Source organism: Hypomesus nipponensis, chromosome 16 (genome assembly GCF_054491055.1).
Source record: "Hypomesus nipponensis isolate SF chromosome 16, ASM5449105v1, whole genome shotgun sequence".
Lineage (NCBI taxonomy): Eukaryota > Metazoa > Chordata > Actinopteri > Osmeriformes > Osmeridae > Hypomesus > Hypomesus nipponensis.
Genome location: NC_140376.1, coordinates 9,719,160 through 9,742,209, shown reverse-complemented (window position 1 = coordinate 9,742,209; position 23,050 = coordinate 9,719,160). Strand labels below are relative to the sequence as shown.

Genomic DNA, 23,050 nt, shown 5'->3' with positions numbered 1-23,050 from the left:
AAGAAAGAAAGAAGTATACACTCTGAAAGCGGCAGAAGAAACAATTGGAGAAGAAAGAACAGGTGGTGTTTATGGGCTGCTGTATCTGAAGGCATTTTCTTGTGACCGGCAGGCCTCCCAAAATCTTTTGCCCCCCCCCATCTCCCAGCAAGGGTTTTTGTGTGACCTGTATAAAATGTCATTCACCGACGTGTCCATAAATTCACACCAACCGCAGTTATTTCTAAATAAGGACATACACACACACTGTAAACCTAGCTTGAACACCCCCCGCACACACACACACCCTGGACCTCCCGCTTCATCTCCTTTGTCTTTTGGACACGAAAAGTGAGTGAGACCCCCCTCTTCTCTCTCTCTGTCTCTGTCTCTCTCTGTGTCTATAGTTCGAGAATAGAGCGGACATAAATAAGGAGCAAAAATAGACGTCGAGGACAACTGTTGACAGGGGAGTGACGAGGGCAGCAGACATTGCCACCACCTCAAGCCAGCACGGATTACCAGTAGATAATTAAGGCTGCGCATCAACGAAGAGAGAAAGAGCTGCGCAGAGCGCGCGCGTGCGAGAGAGATTCCAAAGTAAGACAAAAGAGACCCGAGCTTAAAGTTAATAGCTAGACCATGCTTGTAGTATAAAGTGTCTATGTGTGTGTGTGCGCCTGTGTGTGTGTGGTGGTGGTGATGGGGGTTGGGGGATGGCTATTGTTAGTGGTTCATGTTTGACACATTCTGCCATGTATCTTTAGACGAAAACAAGATGTCCACTGTTCAGTAGCAAAGGAGGGGGGGGTAGATAAACGAGCCGACACGTCCACATATCTCTGTGTCATGACCATAGTTCAGGTTTTGTGTGTGTGGGGAGGGGAGGGGGGTGTCAGAGAGAGGCCAGGGCGACCACACCTTTGTCCCTCTGACCCGGGGGCGGAAACCCTAAAACGCCCTGAGGGCGACCGTGCTCGCTATGCGTATGTGCCGTCTTTGTCAGCCTTATAACGCGGCGGGCACCTGAGAACGACACTTCTGTCGCTCCACTCTGAAACATTTTGGAGAGAGATACGTTCCTGGCGACCTGTTTTGGATGGAAGACTCCTTGGAAAGGTTCCTGAATAACCTATTGTGTTGAATGCCAGCTCCTAACAATAGCTAAGCGGGACTGAAGAGAGGGTGATAGACTAGAGGGAGGGAGGGACAACGCCAGGGCCTTTGGTGTGCGTCATCTACAGTAGGTGTGCGAGTGTTAACCACAACCTGCACACCTTTAAGTTGATTTGTTACATTTAGTCATTTAGCAGACGCTCTTATCCGGAGCGACTTACAGTGAGTACAGGGACATTCCCCCCTACCAGGTAGGGGGAAGGACACAACGTCATTTGGCAGAGCCGGGAATCGAACTGGCAACTTTCTGATTACTAGTTAGCGATTCTCTCACCGCTCAGCCACCTGACTACTTGTTAGCTAGCCAACTAAATTAGCTTCCAATGTCGACTTCATTTATCCCCTCTCTCATCTCTCTCTCTCTTTCTCATCTCTTTCCACTGCTTGCTCTGTCTTTCGCCCTGTAGATTTCCCAGGTCTCGTCGTGGCACTGTGAAACATCACCGGGAAGGAGGGGGGGAGTGGACCGCGTACACCAACTCCATCGCCCTGCGCCTCCTCTGCCTTAACAAGCGCTCTGACCTGCCAATAAAAAAGGCTTTTACCCTGATCGTCTTTAAACAAGACTTAACGTGGCCAGGCTGTGCTTTGTGTCTGATAAAGTGCAGGCAAATGTCAGTTCTCACCACACTAACTAAAAATAAAAAAGAATTGTCGGTAGGGGAAACAATATTTTTCCTCTGCTCCTTGGTTGGGTTGTTGAAGAGTAGAAGGAGGAAGAGGTGGAGGAAGGGGGAGGAGAAGAATAATAAAGAGAATGGTGTGGATGAGTATGAGGTAAGAAGACGGAAAAGAGGAAAAGCGGGGAAAAAAGATGTATTCCCCCCCACCCCAAAAAAAGAAAAGAAAAAGGAACTGGTGAGCTTGGACAAGTCAGGAAGGAGGAGTCTATCATATTCAGCCCCAGAAACTTCTCGACAGCCTTTTATCCCTCATCAAAGCAACAAGTGGATGAGCAGACTCCGCAAACGCTAAAAGCTCTCCCCCGCTCCCCCTTTCCCTCACGTCCGCAGGGACCCCCACCACCCCCCATCTACCCCCCAACCCTAAATCTTTCCTTTTAACAAGTGCCCTTGCTTCCTTCCGCCTTGACCGATCCCTGGGGGAACGTTCTAGGTTTTTTGTGTTCTGGCCTCTCCTCGGTGAACCACAGTTGGGGGGGTGGTGGAAGAAAAGGAGGACACTGGCTTGTAATCGCTGCACAGAACAGATGGGGTTGAGGGGCTTGTGAGTGTGTGCGTGTATGTGTGTGTGTGTGGGGGGGGGGGGGGTCCCGGGGCGGTTGTCAAAGCAACTACGCACGGACGCCACTGCACAGTCCCCAGACGGGGATGGGGTAGTAAATAAACGTCAGAGAGAGTTCCGGTAGAAATGCAGATGTAACGGTGCTCTCGGACAGACGGCGGGCGGGGAGTCACTTCCTTCCCAGAGTCCTCAGACGTCCGCGCCATTCTCCAGTTAAGAGTCTCATCCCCAGCCATGTCCCCAGACATTCCTCCTGTCTGTGCTCTATTCAAACACTCATCCGCCCGGCTGTCGAATTCTAAACCAAAAGCAACACTTACTTTTTATGTATCATAGTCGTTTTACCGAGCAACTGATATATGGTTCTGTGTTTTTTTGGTTCTGTATTCATTCGGCTTGTTGTTCAATAATTTACGACTGAAAACAAGCCTTGGTGACCCTCCTCCTCCTCACCCCAGACCTGATCAAACAGATATTGTTACCACTAAAATAGCAGCTTAGATAAACAGCCTTCCAGAAGACCTGCTGCAGCCTACTTTAAGTCTTTGTGTGTGTGTGTTTGTGTGTGTGCGTGTGAGGTGTGTAGAAAGAGAGATGGGAGACAGAGATACTGTACCGAGATACAAAGAGTGAATGTGTGTAAGTGAGGGGAGAGACACTCCAGAGAGACAGGGAGGGAGCGATGGGGGAGAGAGATGGATTCGCACAGGGAGAAAGGGAGGGAGAGCACCTCCAAAGAGAAACCCGGTGGAGGAGGAGCGAGAAGGTGAGAGTGGTGAAAAAGACCATGGACAAAAAGAACAACACTTTGAGGGAAGAGCCGGACAGAGGGAGAGAGAGAGAGACAGCGTGAGAAAGAGACGGACTTCGAGGTTAAGGGAGGAAGGACATACGATACCTTGCAAGAGTCAGGTGGCTGAGAGGTTAGGGAATCGGGCTAGTAATCAGAAGGTAGCTGGTTTGATTCCTGGCCGTGCCAAATGACGTTGTGTCCTTGGGCAAGGCACTTCACCCTACTTGCCTCAGGGGGAATGTCCCTGTACTTACTGTAAGTCGCTCTGGATAGGAGCGTCTGCTAAATGACTAAATGTAAATGTAAAACCCAAAACAGCGATGCGCAAGGGAGCAAGCCTCACGAAAGCTGACATGCCACCTCCAATAGTGGCTGAGTGCCGATGGGGACCGGGGAGGGGGGGGGGGGCGGGGGTCGGATGTACAGGAGAGGGTTGGGGGGGGTGGTATCATTTATCAGTGGACAAATGTGTGTGTGTGGTGGGGGTGGGGGGACCAAAATGCTGCTCCTCAAATGAAATAATATATCTTTGAAAGCCTCCGCCCTGCACCGGGCCCAAAGCCCCATATATCAAGGCCCCCGAGGTGGATCGGGTCCAGGCCCATTAACCTCCCACCTGTTCCCCCTCCCCCAGCCTCCTCTCGCTCGTTCTTCCCTCTCCCCTCCCCCACTCCCCCCCCTTGTCCTTCACCACACTGCCACCTGCCCTTGGTGCCTCTACAGCCCCTTGTTCATCTTCTCCTCCTGCCCCCACCACCTTAACAAGCAGCCCTCTCTCTCTCTCACACTCTCCCTGTCTGTTTCCCTCTCTTTCTGTCTCTGTCTTTGTCTCTCGCTCTCCCTCTCACTCACGCTATCTTTCTCTCTCTTTGACCACTGCTCCTCTCTCTTGTCTATCTCTCTTTCCTCCCCTTTTCTTTGCTCCACCGTCCCTCTCGTCTGTCCTATTTGTCTGTTCCGGACTCGTGTAGACACTGGTGTCACTCTCCCACTGTCTAACTCCCTCCCCCCCCCCCCCTCGCTCTAGAGGTTGGGACGGCCCTGTGGAATAATTCAAATGCAATGGAGCAGGGACACGGTTACAAATCTCTGCCAGCTGCAAACGCCACCCTCGCACACGCAGTATGTCAGGGCAATGGGGAGGGGGGGGGGGGGGTGTATGGGTGGGGGCGCTCGGTGACCCGGCAGTGTCAGGAGAGGGACGTTGCCTGAGCATGGGGAGGAGGGGTGTGGGGGGGGGGGGGTTTACAACAACCCCCCGTCCCGTCCTCACTGGGTTCACAGATCACGCCTAAAACGCCTTATTAATTTCCCCTCTCTTGCCCTCGGTCAAGGGATGGATGTAAAAGGGACGATCTGAACCCCCACCCCCCAACCCCATTGCCTTAGCCAACGATCCCCGCTCGACCTCGAAATTGCACGGCAGGGAAAGGTCGAGGGGGGTTAGAGAGAGGAGATGTGTGTGTGTGTGTGTGTGTGGAGGGAGAGCAGGTGAAGTGGAGAAGGACAGAGGCTGGAACGGAGGAGAGGAGAGGAGAGGACAGGAAAGGAGAGAAAAATGATGCTCGCATTTCTACAAAAGTCAATTCATGTAATATTTATGTTGGGGGGAAGGGAAGCGGGGCAAAATTATACACCCAGAGTTGTAGGGGCATCAGACGTGTACATTATTCACCCAGGTAAATCCATAAATGGGGAATATTCAGGTGCATTGAACTCCACAGGGACTTGTCATACTGACAGATTGACTGACACACGCTGTATATGATATGAATGCAAGAAGTACTTGCACTGAGTCTATGAACAGCAGCTTATTGGAATACACAGAGTAAATAATTCTGGGTCTTTATATATTTTGAATTTTCAGTAGGAGACAGTGAATGATTTTCAGAAATTTAACTTTGTTGTCTAAAATAATGACACATTCATCAAATGAAGTACAGTATATGAATAATTCATTTTTTATACGGGAGGAATAGGTACACCTGCTCCTTCTCCTTTTCCTGTCCTCCTCTCCTCTCCCCTCTCCTTCCCCCTCTCCTCTCCTCCCTCTCTCTCTCCTCCCTCACTCCTCTACTCTCCTGTCCTCTCCTCTCCTCCAGCTGCTAAACCAATAAAGCCCGACTCGGCTCAGCTGGGTGCAGGGTCCAGGAACAAGGCCCAACAATACCGCCTCTCTCTCTCTCTCTCTCTCTCTCTCCCTCTCTCTCTTAACGACAGATCTGGTATTGTCGTTCTCTACGCCGAGAGGAGCCCGCACCCCAAACTGTCCCCAAACAGCCGTGAAAGGACAAAAATAAACAGCGCCGCCTCTGCCCGGTTCGGTTTTATCAGCTCGATGGACTAAATATACGTATAAAGTTACAGAGTGCTATCCAGGTGCCTCTTTTACTCCTGTGCAAACAGGGAAATGTCCGGTGGCGATGTACTGATTTTGCGGTGGGACAGTCGTAATGTGCAAAGCCGGCGTGGGATGCAAAGTGACTGATGCGGAGCACGGGGAGGAATAGCACAAAGGTATGAATCAATAAGCACAATCGGAGGCTTAATTCTGTCCCATTGTGTTGTCGGGAGGAGGAAAAGCTCGGCTCATGCATCCTACCCTCGGAACAATGGTGGAGCAGAGCACAAGCCTCCTGCACCAGCCATGACTCACTGCTCGGTCGGGGGGGTAGAGAGTAGCAAACACACGCACGCACGCACACACACGCATGTACACACACCCATGCTGGCAGGCACCCACACACTCCAAAGTAGATGTACACTTCCACACACGGACACATGCTTGCTGTCACGCGCGCACACTCTCATACGTACATATGCACTTCCACACACATTTAAGGTTGTTCGCGGCACGTTTCAATGCTACAGGTTGGTAGGACGGAAAACAATCTCATGTTGACTGTTGCCCTGGTATGAAGTCAATGCCAGGGCATGGACCGTGCGTCCTGTGTCCCACCACTGCACACCCTCTCTCTCTGTCTCTCTATCTCTCTCTGTCTCTCTCTCTGTCTCTCTCTCTCTCTCCCTCTCTGTTTCCCTCTCTCTCTGTCTCTTTCTGTCTCTCTCTCTCTGTCTCTCTCTCTGTCTCTCTCTCTCTCCCTCTCTGTTTCCTTCTCTCTCTGTCTCTTTCTGTCTCTCTCTCTCTGTCTCTCTCTCCGTCTCTCTCTCTGTCTCTCTCTCTCCCTCTCTGTTTCCCTCTCTCTCTGTCTCTTTCTGTCTCTCTCTCTGTCTCTCTCTCTGTCTCTTTCTTTGTCTCTGGCTCTCTCTCTCTCTCTCTCTCTCTGTCTCTCTCTCTCACTCACCCTATCTTTCTCTCTCCTCGACGACTGCTCCTCTCTCTCGTCTACCTCTCGCTCGTTTCCTCCCCTTTCCTTTGCTCCACCGTCCCTCTCGTCTGTCCTATTTGTCTGTTCTGGACTCCTGTATACACGGGTGTCACTCTCCCACTGTCAAACTGTCTGTCTACCCCCCCCCCCCCACCGCCCCTTCCATGCCCCACCAACCCCAACCTCGGCCCCCCGCAGGGTGATAACCCAGCCCCCATTTGTTTTTGGGTGCAGATCTGAAAGTGTGTCCTGCTAAATACAGGGTGGCAGAAGCCAGAAGCGAGGCAGCACCGAGGACACGCCCACGTATGAGTTTTCTAAGTAAACACACACGCACGGGATTCACACACACACTTTTATACCAACCCACTTACTACCCACGCTACCATACCAGCACAAAAAAAAAACGACTTTAAAAAAGAAAACGACTTTAAAATCTCTGCAGGACTTCAATCAGAACCAGACAATACTAAGACACCTGGACCTGAAAGCTCTGAATGTGAAATGAATCAGGACTGGGGTAGGTACTGGGAGGAACCCCCCTCCCCCCACCCCCTACCCCATTTCAAGGTGTGAGAAATATATAATGGCTCTGGCTATGTATCATTCACAGCCACAGTGAACCGCGCTCCCTTGGAGCACAATGGGGAACACTCTTTAGAGATCTACTAATGGCAAAATATTTATGACCAAGTCCAACTTTTGGAAACTAAATCTTTAAACACTTTTGGCAGACGCCTCCTACCCCCGGCCTCGCTTACCAGAGAAATCCTTTTGTTCTTACTAAGCTAATAATAGGTGGTGGTGGGGGGGGGGGGGGCTGAGGTGGGTGTATTTATAGCTCCCCATGGAGAGCATAGGAGAGTCTGAAAAGTTGATTCGCTTGTATGTCCTCTGTTTGTCGCCTGTTCTGCTCTTGCTGTCTTTATCGTATCGTGCGAAACTAGCCGGTGCATATGATCATGATAAATAATGAAGAAAAATCCAAAAAAATACACACACCACATTATAATACTGACAGATTTCAGCCATGTGTAGGACAATCTGATTAGGTTTCCATTCAGAAAGTGATGCTCCAATTTGCCTGCGCATGTCAGAATTGTTTTGGGCTTACACAGGCCTTTCTCCCATCACCGAAACTAAGCTTTCTGCTTAACAATGGAGGCTCAAGTACCTATTAATTAGCCGTGAGAGGCGGGGATTGCGGTAGTGCTTATGATGGAGGGGGGTCGGGGGGGGTGGAGGGGGGGGGGGGCTGCTCCTGGGGCTGCTCCTGTCAGTGCTGTCAGTGCTCCTGCATGCACATCATTTTTCAACTGTCTTGCTTTCGTTGGCGATTTCGGGGAGTGGAGGGGGGTGGGAGGGCGAACACCACACAAAATGCCCCCCAACACACTCCCATTATTCGGTCACTTCAGTGAATTACTCCCCTGTGGTACACATCCACTCCTGACTTGTGTGTGGTAGTGTGGGAGCGCATCCCCTCCCCCCCATCCTTCACCTCTATGCCAACACAATTGTTGGGGCTTCAGGAATTACCCCCCCCCACCCCACCCCACCCCGTTCCACCCTGGGTCATTTTCTACCTTTGTAACATAGTGTGTTCAATTCACACGAAGCCAGGGTGATATGGATAGTCATTAGGCCAACATAATGACGTGTCACACTGAGGCAAATGAGAAGTGACAGCGCACAAGTGGCTTTGGCATAATTGAATCATGATGAATTTGGAGAGACGCAGACTCGCGACACAATGCTCACTCAAAACTAATGGGGGACAGCAGAACGTTAGTCTGAGACCACACCCCAACCGCCCATACAAACGCCCTGAAGTACCGGGGCCTAACCGTATGCAAATAAAAAAATAAATAGTGTGATTTGCTGTGTGCTGAATGTCAACATGTGCTTCCCGAGAGCTCTCATCGAAGTTCATAATTGTGTAGTCTTGGTCTGTGTTGACTATTCCTCCCAAAACCACGCCCCCCACCCACCCACAATTTAGAGAACCGTCGGTTCGGGTGCAGTCGGTTTGCATGTGCAGTCAAGCCTTTGGCTATTCGGAGCACGGCCAACAAAAGAGTCCAACAAGGGCAGGGGTGTTGAGAAAAACAGGTGAAGCACACAGACTCATCGAAAAGCTTTCATGTCGAGCAGCATTATTAACCTTCATACTGAACAAATCAAATTGGGAGTGAACAAACATGTGCTGGAAACATCCCCCATTCTCTCAGGGGTATTGGAGGGGAGAGAGAGGAGGGGGGCGGGGGGTTAATAACATTTTTACAGGAAGGCTTTTGGTTGTTTTTGGCAAGGAGGTTGTTGGTGGTTGGTTTGAAAACACTGACAATCCAAATAGTGCTCTTTCAGCCAAACATTTTTTTTTTTCTTCTAATAATTGGAATAGGCCAACCCCATAAGCTTCTGACAAAAAAAAGAATTGCTTACAGATTGGACTCACATTTATGTAAATCAAAACATTTTGGTGGTAATATTTTCTTTTTTGCTCCTTTACCCCTCAGCGGGAACCCAGATTCACTTTCATGATTACATAATAACATTTTTGGTGATGTCGTAAATAATAGAGGTTCATCCATTAATTTTATAGGACGTTTCAAGCCCAAATATGTTTATTGGCCTGTTTACCCTTACTGACCACATATTTCCACCGCTTTCTTCAGATCAGAGGGATATATCTGAAGGAAGAGCACAGTGTCATATTCACTTCAGAGCCTGTTAGTACGGATGAAAAGGGCCTGAAGCCTCCAGTCAAAGTTTTCATAACCCATCCCCCCCCCCCCCCCCAAAATGTGACACCCGTCCATGGGGCTACTGTTCCTTTTCATCCAACGCTAAGAAAGACGCACGGGAAGCTAAATGGCAAACCCTCCGTCCGCACACACCGGCCTGTACACACTGCATTCTTGTCAAGCCAGTACATAAAAGAGAAAGATTCAAGGCTGTAGAAGATAAAAGATTAGGGTTTGCGGATTGTGCGTCAATTATAGATAACCTTATTGTGGTGAAACATTTAGCATCCTGACAAAACACAGATTGAATCATACCCACGCGAATACTGGAGATATTGCCCGTATAAATCCTCCCACCCATGCACGTATAATGTGACTGGTTTATTAAGTAGGAGAGAGTAAGGAGCAGAGAACATGCTTTAACATCTATAAGTAATGCTTGTTGCCATCCTCGTTTATTTATGTTCTAGCCATGTTAAACATGTTTCTCACAGCATGTTTGCAATTCATTCATCATTTCTTCCAAGGTAACTCACTTACGGAAATCACACTATGACAATTTGCTTAGAGGAAAGGTAGATGTTTTTTGAAGTGAATACCCGAGCACTGACTGTTCAGACACAAAAATGAACGTGTGTGTGAATGTGTGTGAATGTGTGTGTGAGAAAGTGTGTGCACCGCAACGTACCTTGAGCTCGCGGAAGAAGATGCTGCTGCGGGCCCACTCCACAATGGAGAAGAGGGTCTGGTCGGCCATCTTGCACATGAGGCCGAAGGTGTTGAGCTTCTCGTGCTTGCCCCGGCTGGCCTGCTCCTGCTGCAGGTAAGCCAGGATCTTCGCCTGCACCTGGGGCTCGTCCGCCTCGCACTTCAACAGCTCCACGATGAGGTGGGGAAAGCCGGGCGGGGAGCCCGCCTGGTAAGAGTCCATGTAGGGGTAGCCCATGATGGACTCGGGCGAGCTGGTGTAAGGGTCCGGGTACTCGGACTTGATGGTGCGGCTCTGGAAGTGGCCGTAGGCCGCCTGGTAGCCCTGCAGGCTGGCGGCGGCGTGCCCCGGGGGCATGGCCATGCTGACGGGCGAGGTGACGAAGGGGCTGCGGTCGTAGTCTGTCGGGGGCAGGCCGGGGGCGTGGTGGTGGGGGTGGTGGTGGTGGTGGTGGTGGGTGTGGGCGGCGTGGTGCGCGTGGCTCAGGGGCAGGCCCTTGGCGGCGGCACTGTGGATGTTCTGGATGGCCGAGGAGAGGGTGAGGTCGGTGGGCACGGCCTGCATGACCTGGGTCATGGCTTCGATCTTCAGGCCGTTGGCGCGGATCAGCGCCTTCTTCTGCTGCTTGAGGGCCCGGTCGCGCTTGTACATGGGGCCGAACTTGTTGCGGCCGCCACGCATGCGGTCTGCCCTCACGGCTGAGAGACACACGGAGAGACACAAAACAGATAGAAACACACAGGAAATGCAATTATTAGCGGAAGGATGTTCAGTCCCGAGAGTATTGTTTGAACATCTTTAGTTTTTAGAAACACTTGCAATATCCTCAGTAATGCCTCAAATAGTATGTAGCACTCTTTACGCATGTACACAAATACAAGCAACAACCAAAAAAGAATTTAGGAACTGTCTGAAAGGCAAGGCATCTCATCAACAACTAACTGGACATTGACTTAACCGGCTGTCCTGATCCCAAATAAGTATATTAGTCAAATTCAAAATCCGAATTTGCCACTGTTTATCCGTAAATAATTCTAACATGCATTTGGAGAAATCAAAACACATGGGGACAAAAAGATACACAATTCTAACAAACCAAAGATCAAGTCAAACCAAGCAGAACCCCATTGCGAGTTCCCCCAACTGGATCATGTCTAATGAATGAGGATCCCTCTCTGGGCTCTGTGGATATGAGTGCCTGGACCATGTGTGATCTTCTGTTTGCCATAGGGAGGCTGGGTCTCTGTCTGTCTTTGTCGGGGGTGCCTGTCTTAATTATTCATGCTTGATTATTAATTATACCCTCTCTCTCTCCCTCTCTCTCTGTGATAGGGCTTTGGAGCAGACATGGTCTCAGCATGGTGGACATTTGGGACAGTGTGATTTACACACACACACAAACACAAACACACACAAAACCAATACATCCTTAACATAGATACCCCTTCCCGTCTTGGGTCCAAGTGAGCCTCCGCACATGCAAAACACACACACACGCATCTATGCGCATACACAAACACACACTCTGGATACTTCAGGCCATAATATATCCACGAGGTGGATGAAAAAAGAAGAAAAAGAAGAAGAAGAAAAAAAGGAATTAAAAAGGGGCTGGCCCAACAGCTGCCTTGGGAGCGGTTTTAATGGCCTCCATCCCAGCAGTGTCTGTCACAGCCCCGCTGATCTGAGAGAGGGGAGCGGCCAGGGTCCGTGCACACACTCACACACACTGCCGAGCGCATCACACACACCCAGCAGGGCTGATCTGAGGGAGAGACGGCCACGAGAGTGGGAGGGGGGCAAGGGTCCGCTGACACCCGGGACAGAGCCCAGACAAACCGAGTGACACACACACACACATACACACACTCGTCAAGCCCTTAGCTCCATAGGCCAAAACAAACAGGCCCAGAAACATGTGTCACGTGAACCCCCACACACACGCGTGCGCACGTCTCAAATGTGCCGGGTGTCAACTCCGACGCAACGCAGTCTAAAGAATTAACATCGCGGTTAACAATTTATCACACGTGAAAAAAAGGCCCTTTGTATACATTATACATTATTGTGGTGACTCAAACTATTAATGATTTAGAGCAACAGGGTAATTAATGAGCTCAAAACGAAGAGTTGGCCCTTTTGGGAAAACACAATTAGGTCCGGACCTGGCTGGGAATCACATCATGAATACTGGGGGGGGTTGGCACGTGGGGGTGGAGGGGGAGGATTTGAACGCAAGCTTCTCTTCACCCTCCTCCTTGTATCTAATTAAACAAGGTTATTTACATGCATGTTACACAGATTAATCTGAGCCTAGGACAAGGCTGGAGCTGAGGGGAGGGAGGAGAGGGGGAAGGGGAGAGAGAAGGAGCGGGTTGGAGGGGGGGGGAGTGAGGAGAGGGAGAGGGAGAGGGGGAGAAGGGGGAGGGTGGAGAGGGGGGAGATGGAGAGAGGAGGGGGAGGAGAGGGGGAGCCAGGGAGAGGGGAAAGAGGGGGGAGATGGAGAGAGGAGGGGGAGGAGAGGGGGAGCCAGGGAGAGGGGAAAGAGGGGGGAGGGAGACAGGGGAGAGGGAGGAGAGAGCGTGGGCACGGGAGGGGGGAAGGTTGGATGTCAGGATAAGGGGGCAAGAACTCTTGAGGGGGTGAGGGTGGGTGGCATGGGGTTTATGGAGCAAAGATTAGGGTACGATGCGAGGGCAGTTCAGAGACAGAGAAAAATAAAGGTCAAGCCACCTGGGGCCGTAGCACAAATCTCAAAGTCGCTCCATTACCCTGCATTCTACACACACACACACACACACACATACACACCCGTAGACCATCGCCGTAAAGGCGGCTGCTTATGCCGTCTGATTTATGAGTGTTTAATATACAGGAATATTAAGCGTGCGTAGGTGAGGATCCCTGTCGGATCAGAGCATATAAATGGCTCCCCTGGCCTGGTTCTGACACCCTGTTTGTCATGTCCTCCTGGGCCCTACTCTGGATGCACACTATCCCACGCACACACATGAATACCTATGATACCTATGCATAAGTAATGGGACAGGTCTCTGGCTGCACCAGCGGTGGACTCTATGGGAGAGAGAGAAAGGGTTTCCGAGTGGAAATCACAAAAAAGGGAGGGAGGGGGATGTGAAGAGGGAAAAGACAAGCACAGCGGAGACACTTCCGTTTATCCGTGTGGAAATATTGGGACCGAGGGGTGGGGGGTTCAAACAACAAACAAATCTGCGACGGGGTGATGTGCAAAAAAAGGAATGTGTGTTTATTCGGCATATCCGCATCTCGTGCGGTGGATTGGTAGGGCAACGTGAATATACGTGGTAATTCGGTCCGAAAAAAATATCTTTGCTGGGTAAAAGGAGGGACGATTGATTGATAAGCAAGACACATAATATAACTGATGAGAAACTTCACAAAATACATTTTTATAGCAGGAAAACATGTACGGCGTACTTTTATTGATCTGTGCAGTGTGTGGTTGATTGGAGCAGGCAGCACTAAAGTAACCTGGAAAAGATAAGCCCTCGGCTTACGGTTACTGTTTACTGATGCTAGTTATAGCCTTGCCCAGAAAAAAGGACAATAACAAGCAATAAGGAATTAAGAGTTGTTTAGCATACTTTGCTATATGGGTCCTAATGCTGATAAATGCAGCACATTTAATGAGAAGTTTCAGTCCAAATACTGAACTGTCAACACGTGACGCAAAGTCACAACAACAACCGGAAAAGTGTGGTTTTAATCAAATTATGAAGACAGCCGAGAGGACATTAGGTCAGAGGTAAGCAATTTAGCATTTGCAACAAGCGATAACTCTATGCAGCCTAATAATATTTTAGATTCCTTGTCCTCCTAATCAAGTTGGTAGTCGCCAAGTGCTTATCATTTGTAGATAAATGACCAGAATTTTTGGAAGGAACAGACAGATATGTCACAACACAGTTTATACCAGTCAGCCATGGCATTTTCACTCTGCCTGTCTCTGACCTTCCTATGGCTGATCCGATTGGCCAACTGACTTATCAACAAACAGAAGGACTTTGGATAATACTAGAGAAACAAAACAAACAATAAATAATAAGCAGTTCAACTCATGAGGTGATATAAGAAGGAGGCACAAAGGAACAATTTACCACCTAAAACAACTTTATATGTCCTTTGATTGATGTGTGTCTAACAGTATTACACTAAACAAGTCTTTTCAGTGTAGTCTAAAGACAAAATACTTCAAATCTTCTTTATGGCTAAAACTTGCACATTTGTATTTAAGACACAGCATAAGTAGAATTCTTCCAGTGTGGCAACTCTTTTACACATTATTTAGGGGCTATGAATATATGTATGTGTTTACTGGCTGTGTGGGAAGAGATCAGGAGAAGGAGCCCAGTACTGATTACAAGTTGTGGCAGCCGCTGAGTTTTCGGAGGCCATGCGCTCTAGAGAGCCTCTGGGCCCTGGACTACAGCAGACAGAGTGCTCCGGGGCCCCTCCAACACCCGGCTTCTAGCCCACCAAAACAAATCAAACCCTGGGTAAAAGCTGTAAAATGACAGGCAGGGAAATTCTGCCCTCAGGCTCATTCGCAATTACCAGTAATTAATACGCCACCCTGATGGAGGAAGGGGAAAAGACTCCAAACGATATGTTGTCTTTAAGGAGGGTAAAGGACAAGCTTGATGTGCTTTTGCTACGGTCATTCGTTGTTTTGTTGAAATTCTTTGTGAACTTTAGGCTGCAGTGCAGTCAACACAGGTATTTGTGGATGCGTTTTGCAAAGCAACTGTTCTTTTTTCCCCTCGCTGCTTAGTAAAGATAAAAATTTCACCACAACATCCACATTTGCACAGCAGTTTTTGTTTGGTCAAGGATCGGTTTGGACTAGTTTCAGATCAAACACGGAGGACACTTAAAATGGACGCTTTTCCAAAATAATAACCCTGTCGTCACCCTAAAATGTGTTGCTACACTTCCAAACCTCTGCCTGTGACACACTCTTTTTCTGGTGCTTTTGTCGAGGAGCTCCCAACTTCCCCCTCCACATTCCCATAATTCAAAGCATGGTTAGCGAATGAGCTGGCCAACTGAGAGTCTGGAGCAGACGGGTCTCGGAGTGTCCCCTTACCTTCAAGCTTCATGCCGACGGTGAGGCACTTCTGGAAGCGACAGTACGGGCAGCGCTTCCTCTGAGTCTTGTCGATCTGACAGCTCTGGTTCTCGATGCACGTGTACCTTTTGTTGTTCTGGACCGTGCGCTTGAAGAAGCCCTGTGGAGATGGGCAATGAAGATGTCAACGCTTGTGACCCGTGCATTTGTGATCAAGCCGTTCACACAGAGGAGGACAAGAAGGGGTCAAGAACAGACACGGGAAAACTCACACACAGATGGAAGACAAAAGTCCAAAGTCCAAAGCACGCACATGGAATGACACCACTTTTACCCTGCATCCTTTAATATCAAGGTCAAGGGAAAGTGTTCATTTGTAAATTTCACAGGTTGAAGTAAAAGTTGTGTTGTTTTAACATACATTGTTTAACTAATATTGATGGAATAACTACAGTTAACTTAATTTCAGTTAGAATATGCAACATTTTACTTATGAAATAAAGTAAGTCATTTTATATCTAAATCTCTTTTGACAGAATTATAATCCACCTCAAATATTTTATTTTACACAATTTATTCGATTGTGGTATATATTGGTTATCTACTTCTATCTATCTTGCTTCGCCCCATAAAGACTTCAGAATTTCTCCAACTCCAATTATTGAAAAATATGAAGATAGGAGTCCGAATCCAATAAATTATATCCATAATTTACAGTTCCGGGATTGCACGATTCTCTCTGCAACACTGAATACATTTTCATAGCAGCAGGAAAATCAAAGGTGAAAAAGCTGTTAACTTATTCCAGATCCATACTTAGGGGAGAATCCCTAAACCTGGCCCATTTAAAAGTACAGATGTCGATATTCGACCAAATTCCAGGCATGGATTTAATGGACAATCTACATTGCTTGATCCGTGCACACACCATGAAAACTTAACTACGGTAGTTGGCCAGTCTACCAACTTAGACAGGACAGATATGAGTCAAAGTGAAGATTCTCTAAAATTTTCCTTTTAGCAAAGAGCGCACACTATAAATACATTCAGTATGCCTGACCATGGCTTGGATACCAACAGCCCAAGTGGCGTAAAACCTCAAGACATCCCCACTAGACGAGAACCTATGACAACCTCTCATTTGCTCTTTGCGTGCATTACATGTGTTCATTTAGCTGACACTTTTTTATCCAAAACAATGTGAGACACGAGTTCATCCACATGCGTTGGGATCTTGGTGTATGTAGATATGTGCAGAGTCTGTATTTCTTTTCATAAGGGTTTAACATAAACCCTCAAGGGTTCCTTGAGGGTTTAGGTTGGTTTAGGAGCAGTTCTATGGGCGTATGTGAAGCCCTCTGTGACATTGCTTGTAAGAAGTGCTTGCTACACAAATTGAATTTGATTGGATTTGATGACCTTCCACTGCTTTTCCTCTGCGGTTTTACTGAAAAAGTAAAAAAAACGGAGACACGGAGTAAGTATTGAAAGGCTCCAAATAGACAGCAGTGTGAGATACTAGGGCTTGAGGTCTGCTCTTGATTGTTGGTGTTGTTTTAACAGGTACAGTGTGGTTTTGTATGTGTTTATATGTGTGGGTGGGTGGTGCTGTGTATTCAGGGGAAATCTGAACTGACAGTGTTTTGATGTGTTTGCATGTGAGTTGCGGTTTAATGAACACTAATGCAGTACCTCACACACACACACACACAGTGTGTATATTCAGTCACTGAGCCCTCATACCACCCATCCTTACGCCACAGGGAACACACACCACAAAAGAAAAAGAGAGAAAACATTCAAAGCAGCCTTTTCTTAGTCCAAAACAAACTTTCCCCATCTCAGTAACTACATAGTTCACATATCAAGCCACCTCTGATTAGTTCCTGATAAAGAGATCCCATTTACAACTATGTTGAATAAACCTTGGGCACATTCCTTTGCAAATAACCGTATTTTTCTGGAGGGGGTGTAAAAAAAAACCCCACTGGAGATCCGCCATACAACTAAAAGATCACAAACCACAGTTTAGGCCATCTTTAAGCGTGAAAATGGGAGAAAAATTACGGCGATGATATCATTACATCAAGCTAACACTACATCATATCCAAATAAATTATTATTCCACTGACAACATCTTTTTTTATAATATCAAATGCAATATATTGGAATACAAATGATACTGTTTTGAATAAGGTCCACACAGGCAAGAACTCTCTAACTCGTTTCAAGCACTGTATTCTCAGTTCACTATTTTGTCCCTTGTAACTTTATCAGTGGAGCAAATCTGACTTACTGACATACAGTATCCTCCTTCCATAGACCACAAGGTAAAGGCAAAGTTATTAAAGAAGAAAAAAAAAGAAAGAGTTCAAAAAGAGTACATATTTTACCTTGCAACTTTCACAGGTGAGGAGTCCATAGTGATATCCAGAAACCTTGTCTCCACAAACGGGACACATCTCATCCAAGTCTTCGTCATAAGAGTAGTCCATCATTTTATACTGGGCAGCTGAAACGAATACATACATACTTTAGTACATAAAGGAAAATATATAATCATTTAACATGTGCATCGTCTATATTAAAGGAAGTTGTAGCATTTTCTTTTAAACCGACAACGTTTTTAACTTACTGGTTCAACCTACGTTAATACAAAATAAAACAAACAAATTCTTGATCTATTTTTTGGACGAGCAGGAAGAATTTAGGCTAGGCCTATAGGCTAACAATTTTTATCCTTTTTCTGTCGGAGACAAGGCAAACGTACGAAACTGTGCTTAATAAATATTCATGACTTTAAGTCGTGAATTCATGAGGGAAATGCAGTTAAGGATTCGAGGAGAAAATGTTGCCGCCCACAGACAAAAGACAGACTGTAACCTTTTGCTCTGTGCGAGGGAAATATAAAATTGGACTGGACAACTGAACTACAATTTCTCAAACTGAAACACATTCTCTCGCCAGTGCATTTTGATGAGTTAAACTGTTGAAAATTCCTAGCCTAAAATGTCAGTGCATACAGCAGCATCTATTTGTTTCTAACAGACAGGTCTATCTATTGAAAGAAATACTTCGCATTGACAAGGAACTGTGACTTCGCTATGAAAACAGCTGCGGTGACATTTATACTGGATGCAAGCTAATTTATCTTTCTAATAAAACGCACTGAACATCAGACAGAATTGCACTTTGAATTCCATGAGGGAGTAGGCCTATTGGAATTAAGGAATTAATACCTCAACATTTGTAAAGACTACAAGTAAAATATTGTTGAGTTTCAAAAGCATTTACCTTACCATTTGCAAAAGTTATTACTATGATGATTACTAGAACATTTTAAGTCATTCCTATAATCTGTTGATTTCTTGCGATGTGAAATCGTGTTAACTTGAGGTAAAGTGATGCAACAAGTTGACTCGGGGTCCTGAAGTTTATCTCTTTTGATCTTCATGGTAAAAGTATACTATGCCATATAATATATAAAATACTATGCATATAGATAATGATATGGAGAGTTGGGTCTTGTTATAATAAACTAATAAATAGGGTGCATAGCCTCTTATGCGGGTCGAATGCGAACAAAACTTGAACGAATATGTATAGCATTTATCCTATGTGCGCCATTCGCATTCACCTTGCCAAGTTCAGAATGCCAAACAAACTCAAAGACATATTTCCTTAATATAATACTGAAAAGCAAGTATACAAAAGCAAGACAACGTTAAAAATATTGTTTTTTTTTCATTTGAATTATATGTAGCCTAGCCTAATGATTAAAAAAAAAATCCTCAACCACCATCTCATCGTTTTGGACTTACAGACCTTTTGCTGTTTTAGGTTCGCATTATTAAATGTTTGTAGATAGGAAGTACGTGATTCAAAGATAGTTTTTGACCCAATCTTGACCTAAAAGAGGACATTGTAATTGTTGGGGACATTATTTGGAAACGCAAAAATACTTTCTCAATTAAGGCTACATTACATTTCCATAAAATAGTTTGATAGGCTGCTTTAGGAAGCAGTCCTTTAACGCCATCACTTCTCACTTAAAATACTGAAATATAACGCATTTTATCATTCCTATCATATTGAATGAACGACAGCTGAAAATGTAATACAGTTAACTTTTTAAATTGTTTTTTTTTACTACTTTAATGAGAATTTAAACTGATTCGACATTGTGTTTTTAGCACTGAGCACGACATTTACACTTTAAAACTTGAACAATTAATTTCAGAATATTTTTTTACAATAGCCTATGTATTCTGTACTGAGTTGTAGCCTTAAAAACAATTATGTAACATTGATAAGAGGCTCAACATATAAACTAGGCTCGTGGTGAGCAGTCTATTGCATCCGGTCGAGGCATTGGCTTTAGGATGTTTGGCTTATTAGAAAAAAATCTGATTAATTTGAGTATGTGGAATTTTGTTATATCATTTCATTCAAGTGGAATACGAGCCACAAAAAGTATCCTCAATAACATATGAAAGAGCTTTTTGGTACATACATTCCGCTTATTTTTAGCTATTAACGGAGGGCTATTGCATGCTATGTTTTAAAGAATTTCAAGTTGTATTTTCTTAAAGTTGATAGACTTGGAGATATATGCCAAGTTTCTGACAGACGGACACGGATTGCCTTTCGGCCATGATTACGCACTGTCATAACGCGATGATAACGCACGCATGATAGTGGTCATGCCACTAAATGATGTCTATGAATACCTTACAATAATCTTACCTTGCATATTTCTTGGCATGTGCCCTTGTTCCCCATGCGATCGAGCGAGTCCCAGAGATTCTGTGTCGACTTTGGGCAGCATGACAGCTTTGCTGGGCTGAGCGGGAGACTCAGCTCCGTCCGGTGGGCCACCTGGACGGGACAGTACGGGACGGGACACCACAAGTTCACAAAGCCGCACAAATGTCCTTTTAAATCCGGTGAAGAGCCTTCGAATCTTAACCGTGTTCGCTCGATTTAAACTGCTATCAAACGGCTACATACCCGTTGGGTAGGCTGAAACGTCGAGCGCGACGCAAATTCATTTTTAAAAGTGCTCAAACGTGGACTAAAAGTGAATACGGTTGGTGAAGAACCTATAAATATAGAAAATGTCTTGCTGTGGAGAGTTGTGCACAGGTTTGGAGAAGCGTCTCTCTCTCTGTCTCTGTCTCTCTCTCTAAATGATAAGAAGTCGGAACGGACAGCGATGAATTAAACGGATTAATAGACCGTGAAGCCTCTTGTGAGGTTTCGCCTTGTGGATGATCTCCCGCTGCGCTAACCAAGTCTTTGACACCGGTCTTAACAAAGTGGAGTTAGCCAACTGTCAGTAACTATCGGCTCGCTGACAAAAAAACACGCCGGCCCCTCCTTCGCGTAAGATCGGACTTGGTGGATCTGTGATGCGCTGAGATCTGAAGTTCAGAGCTCTCCTCGCTCCTTTGTTTACTCCGCACCGACACGCTAGCTCTCGCCAATCAGAGGCCCATGTTCCAGTCTGACATCACACACTTGTCCAATAGCGCATGGAGACGCGAAGCATCTTCTCAAAGCCGTTACACACTTTCCAAATCTCAGCTGTTTGATACTGTTAATGATGGACTTTCAAGCGTGAGGGGGATAACAAGGAGATCTGTTCAGGTAATGATATGGAAGTGAACCGTGACAATGTTTAGTGGACGGCGAGCGCACGAGAAGGTACGTCGACCATATCGCGCAGTGCGCCATACACTTTTACAAGATTTAAGTTATAGCTAGGCCTTTCATTGACATTTTAACGAAGCTTACCTTATTTAAATGAATTAATCTCCCGTGGAGATTTAGGGCATATCGTAAATATTTGCTATAGGCGCCTATTCAGCAGGTAAATAAGCAGCCTAACCATAAACATTTAGTAGGTAACACTTTTACACAAAACGCTGAACTGTTAAACTTTTTGATGTACTTATTTTATTAAATAAATAGGCTATAAAGAACTTAACGGTTGTCTACGCCTCTTTATATCTAACTTTTATACATTTAGGAACACATTTTTCAGGGTCCCGTATGGTACTTAGCCTAATACAGGCTACCCGTGTTGTCATCTGATACTAATGAAACATGTCGTTCAACGGAAGAGAAGGATGAAAATGACTCGCCAAGCTCACAGGCACCTGACTGGCAAAATGTTTCGGGGGAAAGGTCAATCCAAGACGTAATTGAACGTTCCTAAGGTGCTATAAGCATTGTCTCATCAACCCCCCTCCAACTCTCTCTCTCTCTCTGACACACACACACACACACTCACACACACACACACACACACACACACACACACAGCAATAATTCAATAATTTAATAAACGGTTTGTAATAAATGTTTCGGCTTTCTCAAATGGTTGCCATCAAATTAAGTTTTAGAAACGATTTAATGGTAAATACGTTTTACTAGCCTATAGAATAGAGATGCATTGTGTCATTGTGTACACAACTAAGTATACACAACAATCCATATGACATTCATTAGATTATCTATTGCATATCACGTGCATTAAATGCTCAACAAGGCGTTCCTTACTTTCTCTGGAAGGCACACACATTTAAATAAAGCCTAGCAAACAAGTGACCATACACATGGCACAAGCTACATAAAAATGCCTAGACAGTAAACTATAATAAAATAATAAGTACAAAATAAATAGTAAAATTGGCGGAATGTATTCGTTCGATATTTCTGTCAATACTACAAGGATATTGACCTGATTAATTAAACTATTCTCTAACAGATTCTGTTAAGTTTTAAGAAGCATTTCATTTTTGTTGCAACAACGAAGAGCCAACACGTTGATCACTATAGGCGGCTTTTTTGTAACACCTGACATGTAGGATAACATCAGAAGTGCAACATCAACATCTGATTCATTGAAATTATCATTATATTCAGCGAACAAATTAATGATTACGATTGTATCGTTTATGACGGATCATTAAAACTAAACGTTTTGTTCGGTGCACTAACTTTCAATTTAAAACACCCAGCGCTTCTAACATAGGCTACAGTAGCCTATACAACTTGCAAAAATGTGAAAGAGTAGGCTATACAAGCTGATAATAACCATAATTTATAAATGCGAATGAAATGATTGCGACAAGAGCATGTCAAATGTGTGTGTGTGGGCCGAAATGTTTGAACAGAATGCCAAGGAACGGATAGTTGAAATCTAACTTGGCACACCAAGCTCTACAGGTCAGAACGTGTGGAGCCGTGATGTTGTCACAGCGCAGACCGCTACTCACCTGCTCCAGTCAGGTCCTCTTTTGAACTGAGAAGCTCATTCTCACTCTCCAGACTAGAAGACATGGCTTTAACTCCCAACACACACACAGGTCAGTTACCAACAGTCTACAACATGAACACTGTGTAATGTAAAACGTTTATCTATTCCATGACACGTTTGGACTAACATTGAGAATGCTGCAACCTAAAGGGTTAATGTAAGGAAAAGCAACTTTCCACTTGCTTCAAAGTCAACTGGAGTCTCCCCCTGTAGTAACCCAGCCTCCCCCATCCCCCCCACCGCCCCACACACATATTTAGTGACCTGTGTAAAATCCATCTCAGTAGAAGCCACTAATCAACTAGTATTCAAAAACAGTGGGCCGGGATTGGTGGAGGCCCGGTTCAGAGGGCGGGGCCAGGCTGATAAGCCAGGTTATAGAGTGAAACAGACTGATAAGGGGCCTCAGGCAGATAGCTACACACACAAATGACTAACCTGAATGGAGGAGATGAGAGAGAGCGAGAGAGATAGACAGAGAGAGAGAGTGAGAGAGAGGAGAGAGAGAGAGAGAGAGAGAGAGAGAGAGGGTAAGAACACCGTTACTGTGCAGGCCACGATAGTGTGCAGTAAGAGGTTGTAAAATAAAGATCAAGAGGCATCGTTCCGACTCTACAACCCGAAACTTTGGACTAATT

The 23,050-nt window shown here is 46.0% G+C and overlaps 1 protein-coding gene across 4 annotated transcripts in view; it reads right to left on the bottom strand.

Annotated features, from left to right (window-relative positions):
* The window catches only part of nr5a2 (nuclear receptor subfamily 5, group A, member 2), a 55,206-nt gene extending 32,732 nt beyond the window's left edge, over positions 1 to 22,474 (bottom strand). The window contains exons 1-5 of one of the 4 annotated variants that reach the window (XM_084676348.1): positions 22,372 to 22,474; positions 19,835 to 19,966; positions 17,482 to 17,600; positions 15,107 to 15,248; positions 9,958 to 10,676 (exon numbers count right to left, since the gene is read on the bottom strand). In XM_084676348.1, coding sequence (XP_084532474.1) covers positions 9,958 to 10,676; positions 15,107 to 15,248; positions 17,482 to 17,600; positions 19,835 to 19,966; positions 22,372 to 22,435 — 1,176 coding nt within the window. In that variant the 5' untranslated portion in view covers positions 22,436 to 22,474. Of the gene's footprint in view, positions 1 to 9,957; positions 10,677 to 15,106; positions 15,249 to 16,507; positions 16,536 to 17,481; positions 17,601 to 19,834; positions 20,077 to 20,098; positions 20,519 to 22,371 lie in introns of those variants that run through there. The other 3 variants (XM_084676345.1, XM_084676347.1, XM_084676346.1) reach the window with 3 other exon arrangements.
* Between the last annotated feature and the right edge of the window lie 576 nt (positions 22,475 to 23,050).